General features: G+C 54.1%; 2 protein-coding genes across 2 annotated transcripts; both read right to left on the reverse strand.

Annotated features, from left to right (window-relative positions):
• Nucleotides 1-4: 4 nt before the first annotated feature.
• On the reverse strand, nucleotides 5-13,614 carry GOT2 (glutamic-oxaloacetic transaminase 2). Its single transcript, XM_032121683.1, has 10 exons — nucleotides 13,503-13,614; nucleotides 8,017-8,173; nucleotides 6,712-6,840; nucleotides 6,298-6,357; nucleotides 6,019-6,180; nucleotides 5,465-5,569; nucleotides 4,436-4,586; nucleotides 3,616-3,781; nucleotides 2,525-2,675; nucleotides 5-2,038 (listed from the first exon to the last, which is right to left on the reverse strand). The coding sequence occupies exons 1-10, from the start codon at nucleotides 13,568-13,570 to the stop codon at nucleotides 1,916-1,918; spliced, it is 1,272 nt and encodes a 423-aa protein (XP_031977574.1). The 5' UTR covers nucleotides 13,571-13,614; the 3' UTR covers nucleotides 5-1,915.
• Nucleotides 13,615-15,067: 1,453 nt separating this feature from the next.
• On the reverse strand, nucleotides 15,068-21,340 carry CALB2 (calbindin 2). Its single transcript, XM_032122065.1, has 11 exons — nucleotides 21,195-21,340; nucleotides 18,073-18,149; nucleotides 17,795-17,884; nucleotides 17,615-17,695; nucleotides 16,728-16,784; nucleotides 16,545-16,622; nucleotides 16,384-16,439; nucleotides 16,140-16,179; nucleotides 16,005-16,058; nucleotides 15,707-15,778; nucleotides 15,068-15,470 (listed from the first exon to the last, which is right to left on the reverse strand). Exons 1-11 carry the CDS (start codon nucleotides 21,283-21,285, stop codon nucleotides 15,354-15,356), a joined length of 813 nt encoding a protein of 270 aa, XP_031977956.1. The 5' UTR covers nucleotides 21,286-21,340; the 3' UTR covers nucleotides 15,068-15,353.
• Nucleotides 21,341-21,735: the final 395 nt, after the last annotated feature.

The following is a 21,735-nucleotide window of genomic DNA, read 5'->3' on the forward strand; positions in this document are numbered from 1 at the left end:
GGGCTGTGCTCCAGGGTGCTTTTATTGTACAGAGAACGGGCAGGAAAACAGCCCCACGCGGGTAAGAGGGCAGGAGGCGGCAGCTCCAGAGTCACGCAGAACCGGGGACCACAGCACAAGAACCCACAGCGCCGTGGGGCAGCACGTACAGCGTGTGCGGCAGGGAAAGCGGTTTATTGCACAAAGGACAGCAAGCAGCGGCTGTGGGCATCGGGCCAGTAAACAAGCAGCGTGGAAGCGGAAACCCTCTGTCAGGGAGCAGCGGGAGGATCCAGCCTTCCAGCAAGTGTGGCAACAACGTGCACTAGACCAGGACAAGTGCAGCAGACCGGACCTGTCCCAGCTCCAACGGGCACACAGCTGCTCTGGGCAGGAATGGGAAATGAGGATTGCCTTGCTAAATACCCTGGTATGGCTGCTGAGGGAAGAGGTGCCAGCGCATGGAGAAAGCTTACAGGTTCAAGAGGTAATACCTCCAGATCCACCTAGGGAGGCTCCACTCCATCACGCACCAGTGGCCAAGGATGGCCCCATGTCCCAAGGCAGACAGCCTTTGGGAGTTTGTTCTCTCCCCAGCAACGGCTACATTCAACACCGTAGGCTCCAATTTTAGCTCCATGACACCAGTTACCATCAGGACAACCTCAGTTCACACACCACTGTTCTCCTGGGGCACATCAGTGGCAACTGCCTCTCTCTACATGGGATTCTCAGGAGATGAGGGTTTCACTAGTCATGTCAGATCCCCTGTGCTGGCATGGCCCTGAGAGGGAATGTTTGGTGCATGGAAGGGACAGGATCCAGCTGCACAATGACAGGATGAAGTCCCCAGCTCAACATAGCCATGCACCAGTTTATTTGGATTAAAAATCAGAGTCCAGTAAGTCACAGGACCTCAGGGACACTCAGTTTAGGACAGAATGGTTTTTGAGTTATGACCTCTCAGATTTCTCTCAAGATCTCTGTTTTCTGATGTCACCAGAAATGTGGTTGAAGAGAGAAGAGAGGTATGCCCCACACCTCCACATGAGTGAGACACTGCAGCGCCAACCTCTTGGCTTACAGCTTTGGGACACACACACAGCCTGCAGGGAGGGCTGCTGGAAGTACAGGGCTGGACTCCTGGGCTTAGGACAGGAATGGGGCGAGGCAGAGACCACAAGACAGCAGTTTTCAGAGGAGATTCTTATTGGGGAGCGGGAGGTGAGAAATTGTTTCACCTCCGGGTACGAAAGTGAAGTCAGGAGAACCAGACAGGTTTAAAAGAGGGACACTGGTCTGCCCCATGCACTGATGCCACTGTGAATTACACCTGAAAGGAAAGTCCCAGATGGAAAGAGTGAAGCCAACGATGGAGCAAAGTTTGGTAGTGAGAAGTCCTCAGAGCTGGTTGTCAGAGGACAGCTTTGGTGCTGCCCAGCCCCAGGCCGGGATGATGGAGGAAGATGGAGTCTGCTGGTAGCAGGGACTGGCTGAGGAGCTTGGAGGAGAGCACCAGAGCAGCCCTCCCACTCAGCCCACCCAGCTCCCTGCCTGCTGCTGCTTGGGCAAGCAGCCAACAGCCTCACAAAGCCTTCTCATGGAGAAATGTGTGCGGAGAAGCCTTTGGTGTTTACACTGGTAGGATGGCATTGCTAAGCATTTGCTTCCTCCAGCATAGATAGGTGCTGGGGCTGATGGAGAAAGGATGGACAGCAGGGAAGAACGGCTGTGACGAGCAGGAGCCAGCAGTGATGTCCCTGCTCCACAACACGGGGTGGATTTGACTAGGCTTCTTACAACAACTCATCTACAAGATACATTCAGCAGCGGCTTCAAGTGCTGTGGTTGGAAGTATTCTGCTTGTTTCTTTTCCCTCTCCATCTTCGACTGGTGGGGAAGGGAAAGCCACCAGCTCCAGGGCACACCTTTGTCTTTACTTTGTGACTTGATGGATGGCATGAGCCAGGTAACCTACATTGCCTGATGTAACTCCCGCCACAGAGATGCGTCCATCCTTTGTCATGTAGATGGAGAACTCCTTGATCAGCCGCTCCACCTGGGGTGAAAGAGCAAAGTTCAAACTGCAGGCCAACCTGTGCTCTGTCAGCCCATTACCCAGCTTGCTGAAATGCAAAGCAAACTGGGTGCCAGCAGACAGGGCATCCCATTACCTGAAGAGCCAGCAGTGTACCCTGTGCACCAAGACAGATGCTGCTCAGTTCTCAGGCCAAGCAGCAACACTGCAGACATTCAGCTAGAAGAGTCACCTCATTTGATCTGACCTTTAAGGTCACCTCAGAGCAGCACCAAGTGACTGCTTGCTTTGATAGACATGACAGCTACATTTACTTTCAACCTCCCCAAGTACAGCACGGAACACAGCAAGACTGGAGTCCCCATGATGTGCCAGTGCTTAGGGCTTGGAGGATGTTCCTCCTGAGGAAGAACTGCTTACAAGGGCTCATTACAAGGGCACCTGCAGTCAAAAACTTACTGACAATGACCGCAAATGACACTTTGAGACAACGGGAATTGTGTTTACCTGCTCAGGCTTCAGCCCTGTGAAGCAGAACATGCCGATCTGGTCAGTGATGTGCTGCCAGTTGTGGGAGGATCCCTCTTTCTTGAGGTTGGACACCAGCTGAGTCCGCATGCCGATGATCCGGTCAGCCATGCCCTTCACCTCTGTGAGCCTGAGAAGCCAACCCAGGAACCATTCAGAGCAGGGCTGGAACACACCAACGCTGCTCTCCCTACCCCAGCTACTGAGAATCAACCTCTCCACCTGGAGGGGCCTCATAGGATGCAAATGAGCAAAGATCAGGGAGCATGAAGATGTAGCTCCAGCTGGGGGAGCTGCTTCTTCCTCCTGATACCTGAGGGTGACCGCTTTTTATCTATTCCATTTCTGCTGGACACTACTACCAGAGTATAGACATTTCTCACATCTGAAAGCCATGGGTCAAGCAGGATGCCTCATGGCAGCACTACTCAAACCCAGATAAATTAGTATCTGCAGATAAACCAAGGGTGCAGGGGTAGCACTGGCAGATAGGCCCCACTCAAAAGTAGCACAGCTAGGAAATGTCTCTGCTGGGCCCTGGATCAGGCACAAGTGTCAGGCTGCCAAAAGAACACAGCCCCAGTGAGGCCACAGCACACTGCCAGCCTTTGTTCTGCCAGGCCAGCTGCTGGGAGGGATCCAGCACCAAGGGGCTGGGAAAACAGCACAGGCTGATGTCAGGAATCAGGCTTAGGGCATGAGGGTTACATTCCTGGGTCTCGTTCCCAGGGAGCTTATGCTTCCACTTCCCACGAGATACACTACATGGCTACACCACCTCAGACTTCTATGCTTCATGGATAGGCAGATCCTGCAGCCCTCAATCCTATGGGAGTTTTATCCCCTCCTTTACAGTGTCTTCTTCCTTCGTAACACAAGGAAAACCTGTTTGTGTCAGGTTAAACTGACACCAGGTGATGCCAGAACATAAGCAGGGATTTCTCCAGAGTAAACATGGTTCTGACTGTTCCTGAAGTTAAGAGCTGCCTGTGACAGCAGCACACAGAAAGCACAGCACAGGGCTGCACAAAGAGACCTCACTCCGGTGAATGTAACACATTTCTTCTTACCACTCCTTCCGTAGGTCAGGGGTGTTCAGGATCATAGAGGCAATGCGCGCTCCGTTCATGGGTGGGTTGGAATACATGGGGCGGATGAGGATCTTCAGCTGCGATTCGACCCTCTTGGCTTCATCTGCATCACTGCAGATCACGGTGAAGGCACCCGCACGCTCTCCTAAGAGAATCACAGAATATCTTGAGTTGGAAAGATCACTGAGTCCAGTTTTTGGCCCGGCACAGAAAAACCCCAAGAATCCCACAACTCTTGTGTCCAACAGCATTGTCCAAACAGTCCTTAAGCTCAATCAGGCTTAGTGATATGACCCCTTCCCTGGGGAGCCTGTTCCAGTACCCAACCACCCTCTGGGTTAAGAACTTTTTCCTAATATCCAGCCTAAATCCTCCCTGACACAGTTCTATGCCATTCCCTGGGGTCCTGTCACTGGTCATAGAGAGCAGATGCTGCCCCTTGGGAGGAAGCTGATGCCTGCGAAGCCCTCAGTCTTCTCCAGGTTGAGCAAGCCAAGTGCCCTCAGCTGCTCCTTGTATGGCTTCTCCTTTAGACCATTCACCATCTTTGTAGTCTCCTTTGGACACTCTCTAAAAGCTTTATATCCTTTTTATACTGTGTCACCCAATACCACGCAGCTTTAGTAGATCCCTGTTCTCTAGAAGGGTCTCCACCAGCTAGCTCCTAGTGGGTTATGCCTGCTCAGTACTGCAGGATCAACACAAGCAGCAGGAAGACACTGGCTGCTAAATCGTGGAGGTATTGGGATCCCACCAGCACCCTGGATGAAACTATTTCCTTGCCATATGCCCTACTCACCGTACAGCCCCATGTTCTTAGCGAAGGACTGTGACAGGACGATGTTGATGCCCTGCTCGATGAAATACCGCACAGCCCAGGCATCCCGGTTGATGTCCCCACTGGCAAAGCCCTGGTAGGCCATGTCAAAGTACACCAGGAGGTTTCGTTTCTGCCAGCAGAGATGGAAGAGAGTGTCACAGAAGCTGAGCAGCCCTCCAAGGAGCAGGGCAGCAGGCAGAGAAGAGCCATGCAGACAGCAGTCTGTCCACCTGCAGCCATTCTCCTCCAGAAAAAGAGCCATTCCCCTTCATTCGCCCCAGGGAAAGCAACCCAAAACCTGCAGCTACCCACCACACATCAGAACAGCAGCTGAAGACCCTCCAGTGCATTTATGGGATGTGCAAGTCTGGCCCAGGAAGCAGAAGTAGATTCAACAGTAATAAAATATTCTACTTCAATGTCTTCTGTATTATCAGTTTCCAAGAAAATCATCTGGGAACTCTCTACTCAGCTAGGCAGATACCCCAGATGCACTGCCCCTTAGTCAAGAGACCCAGCCTTCTCTAGGCCACTGAGATCACTTTGATATCTACAATTCTCAGGACACTACTAAGGCCAGGCATCTCCAAGCCAAATTTCACTGGCTACAGGCTTGAGGGAGCAGCAGGAAGAAGGAGAAAGTAGAACCTGTCCCTGTCTGTTTCCAGCTGAAGCTTGCAAGGAGACACGAGGCACGTGAGAGCTCTTCAAGCATTTTTAATACACCAGCACTGGGTGCTCCACTCCAGCAATCACAGCTCATGCTTTTAACCCTGTTGCTCTCCTTTCAGGTCTCCCTACTCCAGCTTCCTGGGACAGTGCCAGCAGAAAGTCCAATGGTCAGTTAGAAGCTTTCTGGGTGCATTTGGCTGGCTCCTGCCAGGAACATGACACCCATCCTGGCTTCAGGGAAGGGAATAACCTTTAGTGAAGACCAGGTGCCACCCACGAAAGGTCAGAGATGTGGTTTCCCCAGGAATGGCACAGTACCCCTGGGACATTGCTCACCTTCACTGTAGCTGCCAACTCCTTCCATTGCTCCTGCCGGGGATCCACCCCAGTGGGGTTGTGAGCACAAGCATGTAAGAGGATGATGCTCTTCTCTGGAATTTTCTAAGGAAGATGTTAGAGAGAATGAATCATCAATGATATCTGAGCACTCTCCTCAGCAGATGAGACAGCTTAGATGAGCTCTGCAAGGCTTCTAGCCTTGATTTAATGCCTTCAGGCATCATAGAATGATAGAATACTCTGAGCTGGAATGGACCCATAAGGAGTCCAACTCCTTGGCCTTGCACAGGACAACCCTGAGAACCATACTATGTGCCTGAATTGTTCAAACACTCCTTGAACCCTGGCAGGCCTGGTGCCATGACCACTTCCCTGGGGAGCCTGTTTCAGTGCCCACCCACCCTCCGGGTGAAAAACCTCCTTCTCCTAATACCCAGCCTAAACCTCCCCTGACACAGCTTCATGCCGCTTCATCACATTTAGGGTAAAGTAAGATCACCAGCCATTTCCCCACATGACCTCCCTTCTTCCAGGCATGGAAGGCAACTCACAGAAATGTCATCCATGGCTCCAGAGAAGTCAAGGCTGCATGTCTTGGGGTCATAGTAGCGATAAGCCTGAAGTTGCATGCCAGCATCACGGAAAATGGGGGTGTGATTGCCCCAGGACGGTTTGGGTAGATACACATCACGGCTGGCCTTGAAGAATCGTTGCTGGTCAATAGAAAGAGCATTCAAACAGGTTGAATACATTCAAGTAGTTAGAAAACCCTAAAGATTCAGCTCTAGTCAAAACATGTCCTTTCCTTCCACTGCTGGCCAGGGACTCACCAAAAAATTGGCTCCAATTCGCAGAGATCCAGTCCCAGAAATGCCCTGCACAGTAACATACTGCAAGGAAAGAAAAAAAAAATCTCAGTCTGAGTGGCCGTATTTGTTACAGGGAGAGAGCAGCCACTATGTCAGCACTGGCAGCAGCACACCAAAACAGGGACAAGGGGCTGGAGGGACCACAGGGGTCATCAGGTCCAGCTCCAGGGCAGGGAGTTGGGCTCCTTGGCAAGGTTAAACCCCCTCCTTGGACAGGGCTGTTTCACCCCAGCCTTCAGAGGAAGCAGTGATCCTTGCGCCCAGCCAGTCCACAACTCAGAAGCATCAGTACCCCGCCAGTTCTTCCACATTTGCTGAGCATCCACATACCAACCGTGTGTCCTCCCTGCACCCTGTCCCCCGGCCTCTCCTTACCCGGCCACTCTTGAAAGCTTCACTGTTTTCCCCCAGAGCCAGTTCTGCGGATGCCCGGGTGAAATCTGCTAGTCCCCCGATGGGCAAGTACTCCTTATCCATCTTCTTGGATGCTATCATGGCCTCCGCCTGGAAAGGAGGACACAAGTTCAGCGAGGAAGGCATCACTGTGGAGAGGACGATGGACAGCTCAAGGTCACTTCTCTGCATATTTGCTTGCTCAAAAGGGGCAAAGGTTGTTTTACAGGAGTTTCTCTCCAGGGCTCATTCCAAGCAAGGGGCAGCAGTAAACATTTCAGATGAAATCCTGCAGCCACCAGAGCCCTCAGTGGGTGACAACGTTGGTACAGTGGAGCCAAGGAAACCTGGCAGCAGAAGAGAGCACCACTTCCAGCCCATTACAAGTCAGTGCTGCTGCACAAGGGGACACATTTCTTTGCCCAAGCAGGAATAGTCCTGCAGGAAGGCAAGACTTGAGTGCTACTGAGAGGCAAATACTATCTCTGCATAGGAGACATCCCCAAACCAGGTAGGGTAGCAACCTTTTGCAGGGCCTTGTCATGCTAGGAGTGGGACAGACCCTGGCAGCATTCACATACCACCAGGAAATGGTCCCTGTGATACCATCCAGGTTCCCTGGTTGTGACCCAGCTGCACAGAGAGGGAGGGCAAGGGACGGACGGCTCTAAACCCAATACTGATGAGACACATGAAAACTACTCTCCCTGCACCCTCCCTGTCAGTACAGCCAATCAATGCATATGTCAGCTGCCAGCTATTTACCAGCCTATTTCTACCCCAATAGCCCTGAAAGACCCTGTAATCCCCTCAAGAGCAATGTCCACACCCAGCTCCCTAGGCTGGAGTTTTAGACTGGCTTATGGAGAAACTGGTAACATCAGCTCAGCAGAATTTCTGAGGCTAATCCATTAAGGGGCTAATGTCAGCTCTTTCCTCCCTTGTGGGGTGCCATAAGGAACACTGGCCTATTCAGGAAACACCTTGAAGTTCAGAGAACAGGTGCATTGGAGGGCTCATGGAAGTCAGCAGTGAGTTAGTTACCTGAAGGGGAACAGGACATGTACTTCCTGTTTTGCCCTGTACTACTTAATGGCTCTGTCGTGTCTCAAAAGCATTAGTCCTGCTAAGGGAGACATCCAGGAATACTGTCCTGCTCTGTTAGAGACAGAGCTTATTTTAAGGACCAACAGACAAAACTTGCTTAGAGGCCTTCCCCCTCCCTGATGCCCTCAGGGTACCTGGCACCTGGATCTAGCCCTGCCCAGCAGCCAGCACCCAGCTCACCTTGCGAACACAGTTCAGGACATAGGGCTTCCCACTGTCATCCCGGTATGCCCCCACACCCAGGTTCATCTTCTTGGAGTTGGTGTCACGCTTGTAAGCTTCTGTCACCCCCAGGATGGGGTCGGGGGGACCCATCTCCACATGGGACCACCATGAGCTAAAGGGAGAAACAAGAAGCTAAGCATGAGGCTTGAGAACTGTAAAGAGATGTGCACCAACAGAAACCCTCACGGGAAATCTTGTCTTTAAACCAGTGAAAAAGGTACAAATAGTGTGATGAGAATTATCCAAAAAACCCAAACAAACCCTTTAAGCTCACATCTTATATTGCAGAATGGGCAAAGAGCCTCAGTTCATTGTGGCTGAAGATAACTGACTCCCTCTCAGTCATTAGCATGTTGAAACACTCCTGTTTGCCTTATGTGCTAACACCACAAAGAGCCCCCAAAACAGAAGCCTTGAACTCTTATGCTCTGGACAAGTGCCCAGAGCCTGCAGGTGGGATGGCACAGGTTATTCCCCTCCAGGAAACCTTGGCCAGACCCAGGCAATTGCACAAAACATGAATATGGAGTCTCTTCCAAACTGCTGGAAGGGCTCTAGTACATGAAAACTAATTTGTTTTTCTCCCAACATTGGCTGACAGAACAAAGATATTTCCACTCCTTGCCCTACAAACTCTGCCTCCCCTGGTGTTGTAGATGAACACTGTTTTCCAGGACATCACAGAAGACAGTTTCTTCCCTGTCTGACAAGTGACAAGCTCTGATGTGAAGACCCTTCCCCTGCCATCAAGCACAAAGCCTCCCTGCATCAGGAGGAGCTTTGTATTCCCCCAGCACAAGGAGCCACCTGCCTCTGCCCTGCTGGCAGCACACCCTGAAGATGGAGAGGCTCTCTTAATGTCAAGGGCAGAGCAAACCATGCTATAAAAAGAAACCTGTTATTTCCTTTGGCCACGGTCTCTGCCCTGTCCCACGTCCAGGCTTTGCAGGCCTGCAGACAGTGCAGGAGCAACAGTGTGGTGGTTTTTAACCTGCCTGGCAGCGGGCTGTGGCTGTCACAGCCCCCTCCTGAAGGCACTGCATGCAGCTCTCAGCATCCTGACTCAGCACAGGCGCCTACCCAGGTCCCCCAGCTCGGGGGGAACAAAGGGTACAATACAAGGTAGATTGGGTTTATCTCCTGAGGGGTAGAACTTAAGTCTTAATTGCTGATGGAGAAACACACAAAAGGAGAGACATACCAGCTTTACTTTGTGGCCCAGGAAAGGGTACCTCATTGGATAATAAGATCCTTTCCTTTCCCAGCTTGGGAATGCAGTCCTGGGGCTGGTCCCTGCCCCAGGCAATGCAGGCAGCCTGGAGCCAGCCCAGGGCCAGCCAGATCTCCTGCTGGGTGTGTAGTGTGGACTGTAGGCAGATACGGATCTGTGGCAGCAGGGCCAGTCGGGTTAGGGAAGCTCTAACGTGATCAGCAGAACTCACAAAATCATCTTTCCTCTCCACTCTGTCCCTGTTTTAGATCCATTTAGGCCCAGTTTACTCACTACAGAAAAATTCTGCACTGTTCCATGTATGTAGATTGCATCTCATGAAGCCCCAAACATCATTTGCCCTCTTCAGACTAACAGCTTTTCCCATCTGTACACTATTTCCAAATTTAAAAAAAAAAAGCCTGTTTCTCCTTTTGACAGGCTTTGAGGAAGAGGTAGAGCCACCTCAGGTAGTTTAAAAATGGAAGATGTGCTTAAGGTTTTTTAGACCACTAACCAGTCTTAATTACCTCTTAAGTATAGGACCAGCTTGGAAAGGAAGATGAGTCAGTCATGCCAGCAACACACACCCTCCAGAGAGGGACAGGGGCTGCAGCCAAGTGTGGAGGGAGTGACCTGGGGAACCAACCTAAGCAGGACACATCAAGGGGACTGACAGGGCAAACTCCTGCTGCAGGTTCAGGCGGATTTGGACAAACCTCTCCCATTGCATTCCTGGCAATGGAGAGGCGGGAAAGAGAGAAACAATGTGCCGTAGTGTGTCTCTCTGCAGTTTACCTGGTGTAGGATTATTTTGGCATCAAGGGCTGCAGGAGCCTGGCCATCTATTTTCAAGAGCTGCTACTTTAGAGATGGTGACAGTATCTTCTTTCTGCTGGGCTTTTCCCCAAGCAGCTTACAGTTTGGGGTATTTAGGTCCCGATCCCGCTAAGGCTTAGGTGGGTCACTGAGATCTAACATACTGCAATTAATGCTGATCCTGCAGGCGTTTATCTAAGCTGCAGCACTCCAGAGAGTTAAGTACTTTTGTTCTGAGCCAGTTTTTCTGTTGGCTTAAGGCACAGAAGGGTAGGTTTAGGACTTATTTTCCTGCTCTCAGCATGAAGGTTTCCAGGTGAAACAAGACTCCTCTTGTGTTTCCAGGAAGATGAGCTTGCAGTGACACAAGAGAAAAAAGTCTAGGCTGAGTTGTCCAAACACATCAGGATACCAAAGAGATCACAGAGGCAAAGCTTTCCCAAAGGGGTTTGGGAAAAAGAGATCTACTAGGGGTCCAAGGCCACAAACCCTAACACACTGCTACCCCCCATTACTATTGTTGTCCCTGCACTGCCTTATATTTTATTTTGAGCAATTAAAAGAACATTGGGCTTGAATAAAGGTCAAAGCTATAAACTGCACATCTCTGCCAGGCCAGAGGTATTCAGTGCGGAAAACTAACCAGAGATAAACTTAAGCTGGGGTTGAACTACCCGAGGGATACTCAATGTAAGCCTAAGGAAGCACATTCTCCAGCTACAGGACTTCAACACAGAAGGCCCAGTCAGCGTTTAGATGCTCATCAAAGCTGGTATCCAAGTAGTTTCTGGACTCTTCAGCCAGGCTGGTCTTCTGAGCTGATTTAATGCACAGCTGCAAGTGCAGTGGGACAGAGGGGGTGGGAAAATGCACCAGGAATTGCATAAATTGGCAATAAAATATATATGTGGAACTTACGCCTCAAGTGCACAGACCTAAGAAGTGCTTAAGGACTCAAGCCAAGCCTGGAGAGCAAGCATTTACAAGCCCAGTGAAGGCTTCCATCGTGGAGAGGCCAGCCCACGTTCCCTGAGGTACAGCCACATAAGATACTGGATTTCAGAAGCTTTGCCAAAGCCCCCACAGCAGTTCTGCAAGCCGGAGCAGAGCCGGAGCAGAGCCGAGGGGCCAAAGGCTGTCAGGCTGTGCGTAAAACACATCTGAAGCAAATATTTACACAAGAACAATGCCAACAGGCTGCTGGCTACTTCAGGGCCTTTCAAGCCTGCAAATTCCTTGCCCCAGTGAGCTGGGTAAGCTTTCCACCAAGAAAAGTATTTAAATAGCTGTCTTGTGATACATTAGAGCAGCAGACTGAGTTATCACCCTAATTAGCATTTGTGTGTCAAGGGAGCCGTTTTAACCATTTCCTATCTCTTTATCTCTGTCCTGATTTCAGAAAGAGCATTCTCAGCACAGAGTAAGGGTAGCAGCTGGAGCACCACATAATATTGCTGAAGATAAGGAAACAAAAACTGCTAATCACTGCTTGGCTTCCATCGTTGTATAATAAGCCACTATTCCTGAACAGGAAAAAGGGGGGGCTGTGCACAGAGACTGCTTACTTACAAAACTTAACAGCCTCTCTTGGGTGACCTCAATGCAGTTTGGTAATTTATAGTTTGCTGTATAAGCTTGAGAAAAGCAAAGCTTATGCCAGCAGGCTCCATATCTTTCCCAGGCCTGCTACAGTCCTGGGCACAAAACACAAGTTCTAGATAGCTTCTCTTCTGTCCCTGCTGAGTAGGGCCAGAAGGCTGGCTTAGAAGCAACAGTGACTGCTGGAATGAAGATTTTAAAAAACCACTGCTTTCCTGCTCTGACATGGGCTGGACAGTTTCTTAGCGACTTCCCCACTAGTGAGGGCCATGAATTAAAGGGTTCTGGAGAGCAACAAGGCCTTGTCCAGATCCCTCTGCACATTCTGCTTCTTGGCCATCTGGTCTCAGTGGTGTTCCCAGCCCTGTGGCTCTCAGGTCAGCTGTACTTTGTGGAAGCTGTTCTGGGCTTTTCGCACAGCTCCAGCAGCACCCTGCATCCTTCTATCCAAACCTCTGCTGACCAGAGACAGCAGAATCCAGAGCTGCCAGTGCAGGACTGGTCCTCACAGAAACACAGCCACTCCCACCCTGCTCATGCCAGGGTTTGCACCCCTGAGGGCAAAACTCTAGCACAGCCAGCACTACTCCCGCCCCATTTCATGGATCATGGGGTCACCGCAGACCTGCTGCACCGTGCATGATCCCCAGGCCCACTGCACAGTGCAGAGGTGCCTTTGGTCCCACTACACAGGGCAGCCAGACAGCAGCACCTCAGCCCCATTTCACAGCACACAGAATCCTGGAATGGTTTGACTTGGAAGAGACCTGAAAGATTACCTTGTCCAAACCCCTTTCATAGACAGGGACACCTTCCACTAGATCAGGTTGCTCCAAACGCTGTCCAACCTGGCCTTGAACACTTCCAGGGATGGGACAAGCACAGTTTCTCTGGACAACCTGTGCCAGGGCCTCCCCAGCCTCACAGGTAAGAATTTGTTCCTAATATCTAATCTAACCCTGCCCTCTGTCAATTTAAATCCATTCCCTCTTGTCCTGGCACTCCATGCCCTTGTCAAAAGTCCCTCTCCTACAGTGCTCTTGTAGCCCCTTTAGGTACTGGAAGGCCACAACTAGGTCACCCTGAAGCCTTCTCTCTTCCAGGGTGAATAACCCCAGCTCTTTCACTCAGCCTTTCCTCACAGAAATGGTGCTCCATTCCTCTAATCATCTTTGTGGCCTCCTTTGGACTTGCTCGAACAGGTCGATGTCTTTCCTGTGCTGGGGTCCCAAAGGTGGATGCAGTGCTGCAGGTGGGGTCTCAGCAGAGCGGACTAGAGGGGCAGAATCCCCTCCCTTTACCTGCTGCCCACGCTGTCGGTGATGCAGCCCAGGACACGGTTGGTTTCTGAGCTGCGAGCGCACATGGCCTGGGCACGTCCAGCTTCTCACCGACCACATCATTCGCGCCCTGTAGCACAGTGCACACCACCAGCAGCACTCCGGCCCCATTACTCAAGGCACAGGGTGTCCCCAGCCCCGTCGTTCGAGGCACGGGCTCCCCCAGCCCCGCTTCTCGGGGCTCCCCGGTGCCTACGCGCCCTCCACGGCGGCGCCTCAAGGGCAGCGGGGGGCGTCGGGCTGGGCCGCAGCCAATCACGGCGCGAGAACCCCCCTCCCCAGCCAATCCCAGCGCGGTCCGTCCCCCAGCAACTTCCCGTCCCCAGCGCGGCGTCACCCGCGAGCCGCACGGGGGGATCCGCTCCCCGCAGCCTCCCCCCACCGCCACCTCGGAGCGCGGCTCAGCCGCGGGGAAACCCTTCCGCCGGCACCGGCGGGCGGCCCCAGGGGCTGAGCCATCTCTCAGCCCTCACCTGGCTCGAGAGGCGGCGGCGGCGAGGCGCGGGGCGGCGAGGAACCGGCGGCTGTGCAGGAGCGCCATGGCGGCAGCGGCGGTGGTGACGGCGGCGGGCGAGCACTTCACACCGCGGGCGCCGGCTGCGCGCTCCGCCCCGCGCATGCGCCGCCGCGCGCCGGGCCCCGCCGGCGCTGCCCCCTGGCGGCCGCCAAGGGTCAGCGCAGCCGCGCCGCCCGCCCGCTCGGTCCGGGCAGTGCTGGGCTGTGCTGGGCTGTGCTGGGCTAGGCTGGGCTAGGCTGAGCCGCAGTGAGGCGTGCTGGGCGGTACTGGGTTGTGCTGACCTATGCAGGACTCCACTGGGATGTGGTGGGCTGTATTAGGCTGTAGTGGGCCATCTTGTACCAGGCCATACTGGCTGTACTGGGCTGTCCTACACTATACTGGGCTGTAGTAGGCTGTACTGGGATATGGAGGACTCAACTAGGACATGGTAGGCCATACTAGGCTGTGCTGGACCATCTTGTATGAGGCCGTACTTGGCTGTACTGAGTAGTACTGCACCATACTAGTCTGTACAGCGCTGCACTTGAGCTGTACAGGACTGCACTGCGTCATATGGAGCCATACAGGTCTATACAGGGCAGTCTTGGGCTACAGGGAGCTATACAGGACTGTAACACTCTACAGGACTCTACAGTGATATACAGGGCTGTACTTGGCCATATGGAGCTGTGCAGGATTGTACTGGGCCATACTAGGCTGTATGGGGCTGTACCTGGCTGCCCTGTGCCATTCTGGGATGTACAGGGCCATGTGGAACTGTAAAGGTCTGTACTGGGCTGTACTTAGCCATATAGGATTTACAGCACCACACAGATCTGTACAGCATGGTACTGAGCCATACTGAACTGTATTGAGCCACCACACTGGCCTGTACTGAGCCATACTGAGGTGTACTTGGCCATATGGAGCTATACAGGGCTCTGTAGGACTGTTTTGGGCTGTACTTGGCTGCCCTGTGCCATTCCAGGCTGTACTGAGACAGAGGGATGTACAGGGCTGTAACGGGCCATACTGGACTGTGTGGGGCCGTACTGGGCCATATAGGACTGCACTGGGCCATACTGGGCTGTGTGGGGTTTTACTGGGATTTAATGGGCTGTACAGGGTTGTGCTGGGCTGTACATGTCCAGATGGGACTGCACTGCACCATACTGGGCCATACAGGCCTCAGCTGGGCTGCACTGGATAGTACAGGGGTGGGAAAGGTTGCACTGGGATTCCACCAGCATCATCATCTGGGACTGGTTTGCAAAACTGGGAGTGGAGGAAACAACCCTTGGGAGGCTTTGGCAGGGTCTGGGAGGGGTGACTGGGAGGTACAGTGTCCCCACCCAGCCTGCCTGCACTCTGCTCCCCAGCGATTTTCCAATGACCCTCATTCCACAGGGGCTTTCCCAAATGCTCCATCTCTCTTCCCCATCCAGCAGCCTCATCCTCAGTGGGATCAGAGTGTGAGGATGTCTCCCTTCTCCCTGTCACCCCACAGCCCACCATGGAATGGAGAAATAGGAGCTCCAGTCTAGCAGTACTTGAATTTATTAGTAAACCGTTCTTTGGTAAATGATAAAAACTCCAGAAGAGACCAAAGGAATGAAAACAACACCCCCACAAAGAAAAAAAATAATATAATTAAACAAAACAGGCAGATGGGTAAAAAAAAAAAGAGTTCCCCCCCCAAAATGGGAATTTAGCAACCTACAGCAAACCCAAGAGCTGTTGGGGGAGCTCTGCAGTGATGGGGGCTCCCCCCTTGTGCTTGTTTTCGGGGAGGAGGAGCGTGGGCTGTGTGTATGAGGGGTCGGTCCTACATGGGGGGCTCATTGCAGAGCACCATCTCCAGTTCCTTGCGGTAGAGTTTGCCCCCGTCAGAGAGGTTCATGATGCTCTTCCTGTAGTTGGTGAGCTGCTGGATATTCATCTCCTGCAAGGCATGGGAGGCAGTGGGGGTGGGCATCCCCTTTCTCCCTGGGGAGCACCCCTAGGCTGAGATTACGTTCCCCCCAGCTCCAGTGCAGCTTCCCATGAGAATGCAGGGTCAGCACTCGGACCAGCATCTCCGAGTCCCCATGGAGCACGGACATGGGAAGATGCTGCTGAGAGAGTGGAGAAGGAACTGGGAGGCTCTGGGGGTGGCACCCAAAATCTGCCCTCACTTACTTTCTTATTCTTCTCATACAGGTCTTTCAAAAGTGCATCCAGCTCATTCTCATCAATGAAGCCATTTCCGTCCTGGATAGTGTGGGAGGGACATCAACAGCAGGAAGGACACAAGCCCCACAATTCCCCCTTGGACATGGGCACCCCCAGACCCTCAGCCAGCACAGCCAGAGGTAAACCCAGTTCTCCCACCCCAAACCACAGCGGGGAATTGCCTCAACCAAAACCATACGATTTGGGGTTATTTTTTGCCAAGCTATATTTATTTGGGGCAGTTTCCCATGAGCTGGCTCCCTACCTTGTCATAGAAGGCGAAGATGGCATTGAACTCGTCTGAGGACAGCTTCATTCCCTGCAAAGTGGCAAGGGACACCAGGGCATGAGGGAGGGGTTGGAGTTGTTATTATTATTAGCAGTAGTAGTATTATGTTACCTGGAACTTCAGAAGAAAGTTTTCTTGCACGGGCAAAAGTCTGAAAAACAAGAAGGGCAGGGAAGAGCGGGAAGCAGCCAGAAAAAGACACTTTCTTAAATCACAGTGATGTTTTGCTCAGAAACATGAGTAAATTAAAGAGGAAAAGAGTTTTCCCTGGAAGCTGGAGCTGACTCTTCCTAAATACGAGCATTTCAGGTGTCTTTCCCTCCCCAGCTCTTCCTTCTTGCAGCCGTGACCTTACCGGGACATCTCGGAGAGGCCCAGCTTCCCATCACCGTTCATGTCAAACATCCGCAGCTGTTGGGACACAAACAGTACTCTGTCACCCATCACTCCTCCTCCCCTGCATGCCACCCACCTGGTGAGACCTGCTGGGGACACAGTACCCCCGGTCCCACTTACGATGGTCTGTGTGTACTCCTGCAGCTTGGGCTCGTCGTAGGGCCGGTTCGCCTTCTTCAGCAGGTCCGACAAGAAGCCCTGGGAGGAGAGGGTTTTGCTGGCTGTCCCCATCCCCGGCTGTCTCAGCGGGGATGTCCCACTGGCTGGGGGCCCAGCCCAGCCCACCCCCTGCCCACAGCCCACCTTGAGCTCGTTGGCTTCGATGTAGCCGCTGCGATCCGTGTCGTACCTGCGCCAAGCCTGTGGAGGGACTGCCGTGAGCCTTTGCGGGGGCTCGTGCCCCCCACTCCCCCCCCACGTGTGTGTCCCCATAAACCCCTGCTGAGAGCGTCCCCCACCACCCTAAAGTAGATGGGGCCACCTCACACTCCCTCTGGTGCCGCCTGCTCTCCCTTGGGGCTGGATGCTTTTGTTCAGCCCCACACCATGAGTTCAAGAGCCTTTATCCTCATGTCAGTATGCAAGATCAGGCTTTAATACTTAATAATATTTAATTGCATCCCCCAATTAAACAATAGTGCCTGCTTACCCCACCCCCCTCCCTATCACAGGTGCTCTTCTTTCAGCTTTCCCCTCCACCCAGGGTTCAGTTTCCAAGTACAAGCTCCTTCCTCTCCAGGATGCTGCACATTCCCTTCCACCCCCAGCTATGTTTTATTTCCCCATCTGCAATTTCTCTCCCACCTGTGTGGGTTCACCCCATGCAAGGGCACAGCAAGGTTGTGGGGTAGCTCAGAGCAGTGTTGGCTTCGGCACATCCCTTGGGCACTTAGGAGCTACCATGAGGGGAAATTTACAAAAAAGTCCCAAATCCTTTCATCTCACCTCGCCTGGAGGCTGGGATGAGGCACCTGGCTGCCCTGAGAAGTATCCAAGAGTGCTGAGAACTGGGAAAACTCACCACACTCCCTCTCTTCCCTAAACCCGCACTGCCTCCCAATGCTGAGTTAATGCCAAGAGTTTTGGGGAGACTAGGGGAGGTTTGGGCAGTTCAAGCTCCCAGTAGTTTTCCCATGGTGGAGCTGGACTTAGTTCCCCGGGGATCCCCCAGCACAGCCTGCCCCACTCACCTCCATGAACTCTGAACTGGAGCCCACATGCTGGCGGAAACACAGCAGAAAATTCTCCTCTGTGGGCAGGATCTGGGCCAGCTGTGGGGAACACAGGCATGGTGGAATGGTGGAGGGGAAACATGAGCATGGGGGTGGGACATGAACAACCCGGGGTTTGTCAGGTCCAGCACTGCTCACCTCCGCCATCTCGATTTTGCCGTCCGCATTTTTGTCATATTTGTGCATGAACTCCTTCATCTTGTCACCCAAATTGTCCTTCTTTGAGTCCTGCCAGCAAGGAGAGAGGGGATGGGAGCATTTTCCCCATTCCCTGCACTGGTGTTCTCCCACTTTCCTCCCAGAGGATCCCCAGTCCCACTCATCAGTGTGCAAAGGAGATGAGGCTGACATGAGTGTGAATCTTTGGGCATGAGGGGACAGGGGAAGGAGGGAGCAAAACCAGAAGATGTTCTTACCACGCCTGCCCCCTTCCTTGCACTTTCCAGCTCCTGGAAGAAATTTTCCAGCTCTTTGCCTTCAATGTAGCCATTTCCTGGGGGAGGAAAAAACCGCATTAAGACTTCCACAGTGTCAGCGCACAGGAGGAGAGGGATAGATGCTCCCAGGGGACACGGTGCTTGTTCCCTCTGCATCAGGAGATGGCTCCAAGGCAACTGTGGCAGCAAAGAAACACCAGCCAATGTTGATGCCGAGTGCTGCACATACCAGTAATGCCCATATTTACCCAGGTGATACACGACTTTGGACTTGTCACTTGCACTCATTTGTAGGGCACAGGGGACTTTGTTCCTTGGTCTTTGCTGCATTTTCTGTATCTGATGCTTCAATCAGGTAGTTTAAATAAACCTCCCCATTCTGTCCAAGCATCTCCCAACCAGGATTGTCTCCTCTCAACCCCCTGTGGGGGCCACAAGGGCAAATGGGGAGTAGAGATAAAGCACCTGGAACAGCATCCCCCCATCCTGGGTGCAAGATCAGCCCCAGGAAGGGGTCGCCCCACTGCAAGTCTCCAGCGTGGGCAGGAGCTCCAAAAGATCCCTGTCCTGTGTACCCTGCACCTCTCACTGCCGGTATCTGTGCTGAGATGTGGTTCCTCTGGAACCCGGGGTATCCACAGCCCCGCCCTGCCTGTGGCATGCTCGATGGCCAGATGGCTCAGCCAGGGCTCAGCCACACATGGCTCCCACAGTGCTGGTGATTTTGGGGGGGTGGCTGCTGTGCCTGGAAGCAGCAGGGTCACATCATGGCTGGGGACAGCAGTGAAGACACTGGCTCCATGGTGCTGCCAGGCAAGGTGTCACCTCCCTGCCAGAAATCCTCCCTTCCAACAACATCTGGACACAGCAGAGGGATGTTGCCCTTTCCCTTGAAGTGCCTGGCTGAGGGGTAGCCAGGGCTCTTCCTTGTGAACGTTTCCCCCAGGACTGCTCTGCATTTCAGCCTCCAGAGGCTTGGACCACAGCTCCCTGCTCTGCGCCGCCTTCGGCATCACCTGCAGCTCCCCAGCAGCATCTTCTCCCCACTGCAACACAGCAGCTGGGAATAACCCATCCACATCCCAGCTTGAAGCACTGGGGAAGTCCCAGGGTACCTTCCTCTTTGGTGACCACATCCCAATGGATGAGCAGCATCCTTCCCAGGAGGGGATGAGGGGCTTGGGTGATGTTGGGGTGCTGGTGTGAGCCACTGAGGTACTTGGCTTCCCACTGCTCTTCCCAGAAGCTCTGCTTTTGTGGGTGAAGGAGAACCCCAAGCGCCTTTGAATTCAGTTAGGGAAAAAAAAATCAACAGGAGTTTTGAGCTGGGAAATAAGAATAAGGCCAAGAAAAGCTGTGGCCGGTAGCTTGGCTTCCTCCAAGCAGCAGCTTGGACAGGTCTGATCCATGTCTGCAGAGCGGCGGGATGTAGAGTGTCATGGAAAATCCCCTCCGGAGAGCCACAGCCAATCCATGCAGCTCCACCTTGGAGCCTTGGGGCAGCTGTGGCTGGTAAAGTGAGGACATCAAAGACATCCAAGGGGACATCTCTGGGGCATGACAAGCCTTGAGGGGAAGTGGCTCAAGGCATGGAAGCCACATTGAAGGGGTTTAAATGCAGGGATGAGTTTGGGTGAAGTAGTCCCATGCACAGAGACATGAACCCCAGGTCCCTCCATTGGCACAGGGAAGCAGCCAGGGCTGTTGGAGCTCCTGCTTGGTGCAGCCAAGCATTGTCCTTGTCAAGGCCACCCTCTTCCTCGATGCCTGAGTCCTTCCTCTCCTGGGCACCTGCCGTGCCGCAGCTCCACAGCCTTGCCCTGCCAGGGGGCTGTGGGCCAAGCTGGATCCATGCCTGATGCTGTTTTAGAGATGACAGAGCACATCCAAGGGCACAGTGGGATGCGCTGCAGGGAGGCAGCTGGACACCCATATCAGGAGCTGCCCACTCCCACTGGAGTGCCACCTTCCCAACCCCTTGGTGGCTGCTCCAGTGCCAGCTCCAGCAGTGACAGGGACCCATGTCCGTGTCCCTGGTGCTGTGGGGCTGCAGGGGGAACCCCAAAAGTGCAGCCGGGAGCAAGTGGAGCTCCAGTTCCAGCAGCGCAGCTGGGGAGGCTGCATGACGCAGTTCCTAGGAGGGTTTTGGTCCCCAAATCTCCCTGCAAGAACAGGAGACCCAGTGAAGGGCAGGAGCTTTCCCCTGGGCTGCTGTTCCCAGCAGGCTGAGCCTCCTTCATGGCACCGCAGCGCTAAAAGAAACTGTTTTCCCACAAAATGATGCTGCTTTTTGCATTTCCCCCGTTTTGGGGCTGACAGTGGTAGGAACAGGGATGTCCTGCCCAGATGTGGCTCCGTGGGAAGGAGTGGACGCGGTTTTTGCCACAGCATCCCCGGGGAGAGGTTTTGTGAGCTGGGGAGCAGGCAGGGAGGGACCGAGCACTCCAGGCGTGGAGTTACCGTTCCTCAGCCTGCTCCGGGTGTGGGACACCCACTCTGTCACCCCTGGCAAGGGGGTGACCCTGGGGCCAAGCTGGTGGCCGCGCTGCCCCCCTCCCTCCAGGTATGGGGCACTGCCGAGGCGGGGGGATGGAGGGGACCGAGGATGGACACTGGGCACCCCGGGAAGGGCAAGACACCCAGAGCAGCACCCAGAGGTGACACCAGCCCCGAACTCTCAAGGCACCCGGGGGATGTGCCAAGGAGACTCGGGATATCCCGGTCTCGGCGTCCCATGGGCTGAGGACTCCCCGTGGGGTCCAGTTCTGGGGCTCCCCGTCCTTTCCCGACGGGGAGGTCCTGGGGAACCGATCGCCTCCCCGATCCCGGAGCTTCAACCGATGGGGCTGCGCCCCGGAGACTCTCCGTCACCTCGGAGACTCTCCATCACCCCGGAGACTCTCCATCCTGGAGTCTCTGCATCCCGGGGGCTCTCCGTTACCCCCATGCCGCGGCGGTGGAGGCTCTATCCTCTCCTCCGGGATGTCCAGGGACTCTTCACCACCCCCCCATTCAGCCCCGCGCCCCCAGGGATGCTCAGCCCGGTGCCCTCCCCGCCGGTTTTTTGAGGAGCGAAGTGTCCCGCGCGCCCCGGGACTGACCGTCCGCATCGAAGTGCCGCCAGATGTCGAGGAACTGGGAGGCGGTGAGCTCGGCCAGGTGGAGGTGCGGGGCCTGCTGCGGGCCGGCCATCCCGCTCCCGATCCCGCTTCCGATCCCGCCGCTCCCGATCCCGCCGCCGCCTGCAGCCGCCTTTTATACCCGCCGCCGCCGCGCCGCCCGCCGCCGCCAGAGGGCGCCGCCGCCCCGGGACACCGGCCGGGCACGGGGGACAGCGGGACAGCGGGACACTGAGATACTGGGACAGCGGGATACCCGGACACCAGGACACCGAGATGCTGGGACACTGGGACATCGGCATACCAGGACAGCAGAACACCGGGATACCAGGACATCGGGATACAGGGACACCAGGATACTGGGACGCTGTGGGAGCAGTGGGAGCAACACTGGGCACTGGGGTCGGCAGCCCGTGCCCTGACACTTGTCCGTACTTTGTCACCTACCCCTACTCTGTCACCTACCCCTGCCCCGTGTCACCTATCCCTGCCCTGTGCCACTTATCCCTGTCCCACATCACCC

The sequence above is a fragment of the Corvus moneduloides genome, chromosome 12 (genome assembly GCF_009650955.1).
Source record: "Corvus moneduloides isolate bCorMon1 chromosome 12, bCorMon1.pri, whole genome shotgun sequence".
Lineage (NCBI taxonomy): Eukaryota > Metazoa > Chordata > Aves > Passeriformes > Corvidae > Corvus > Corvus moneduloides.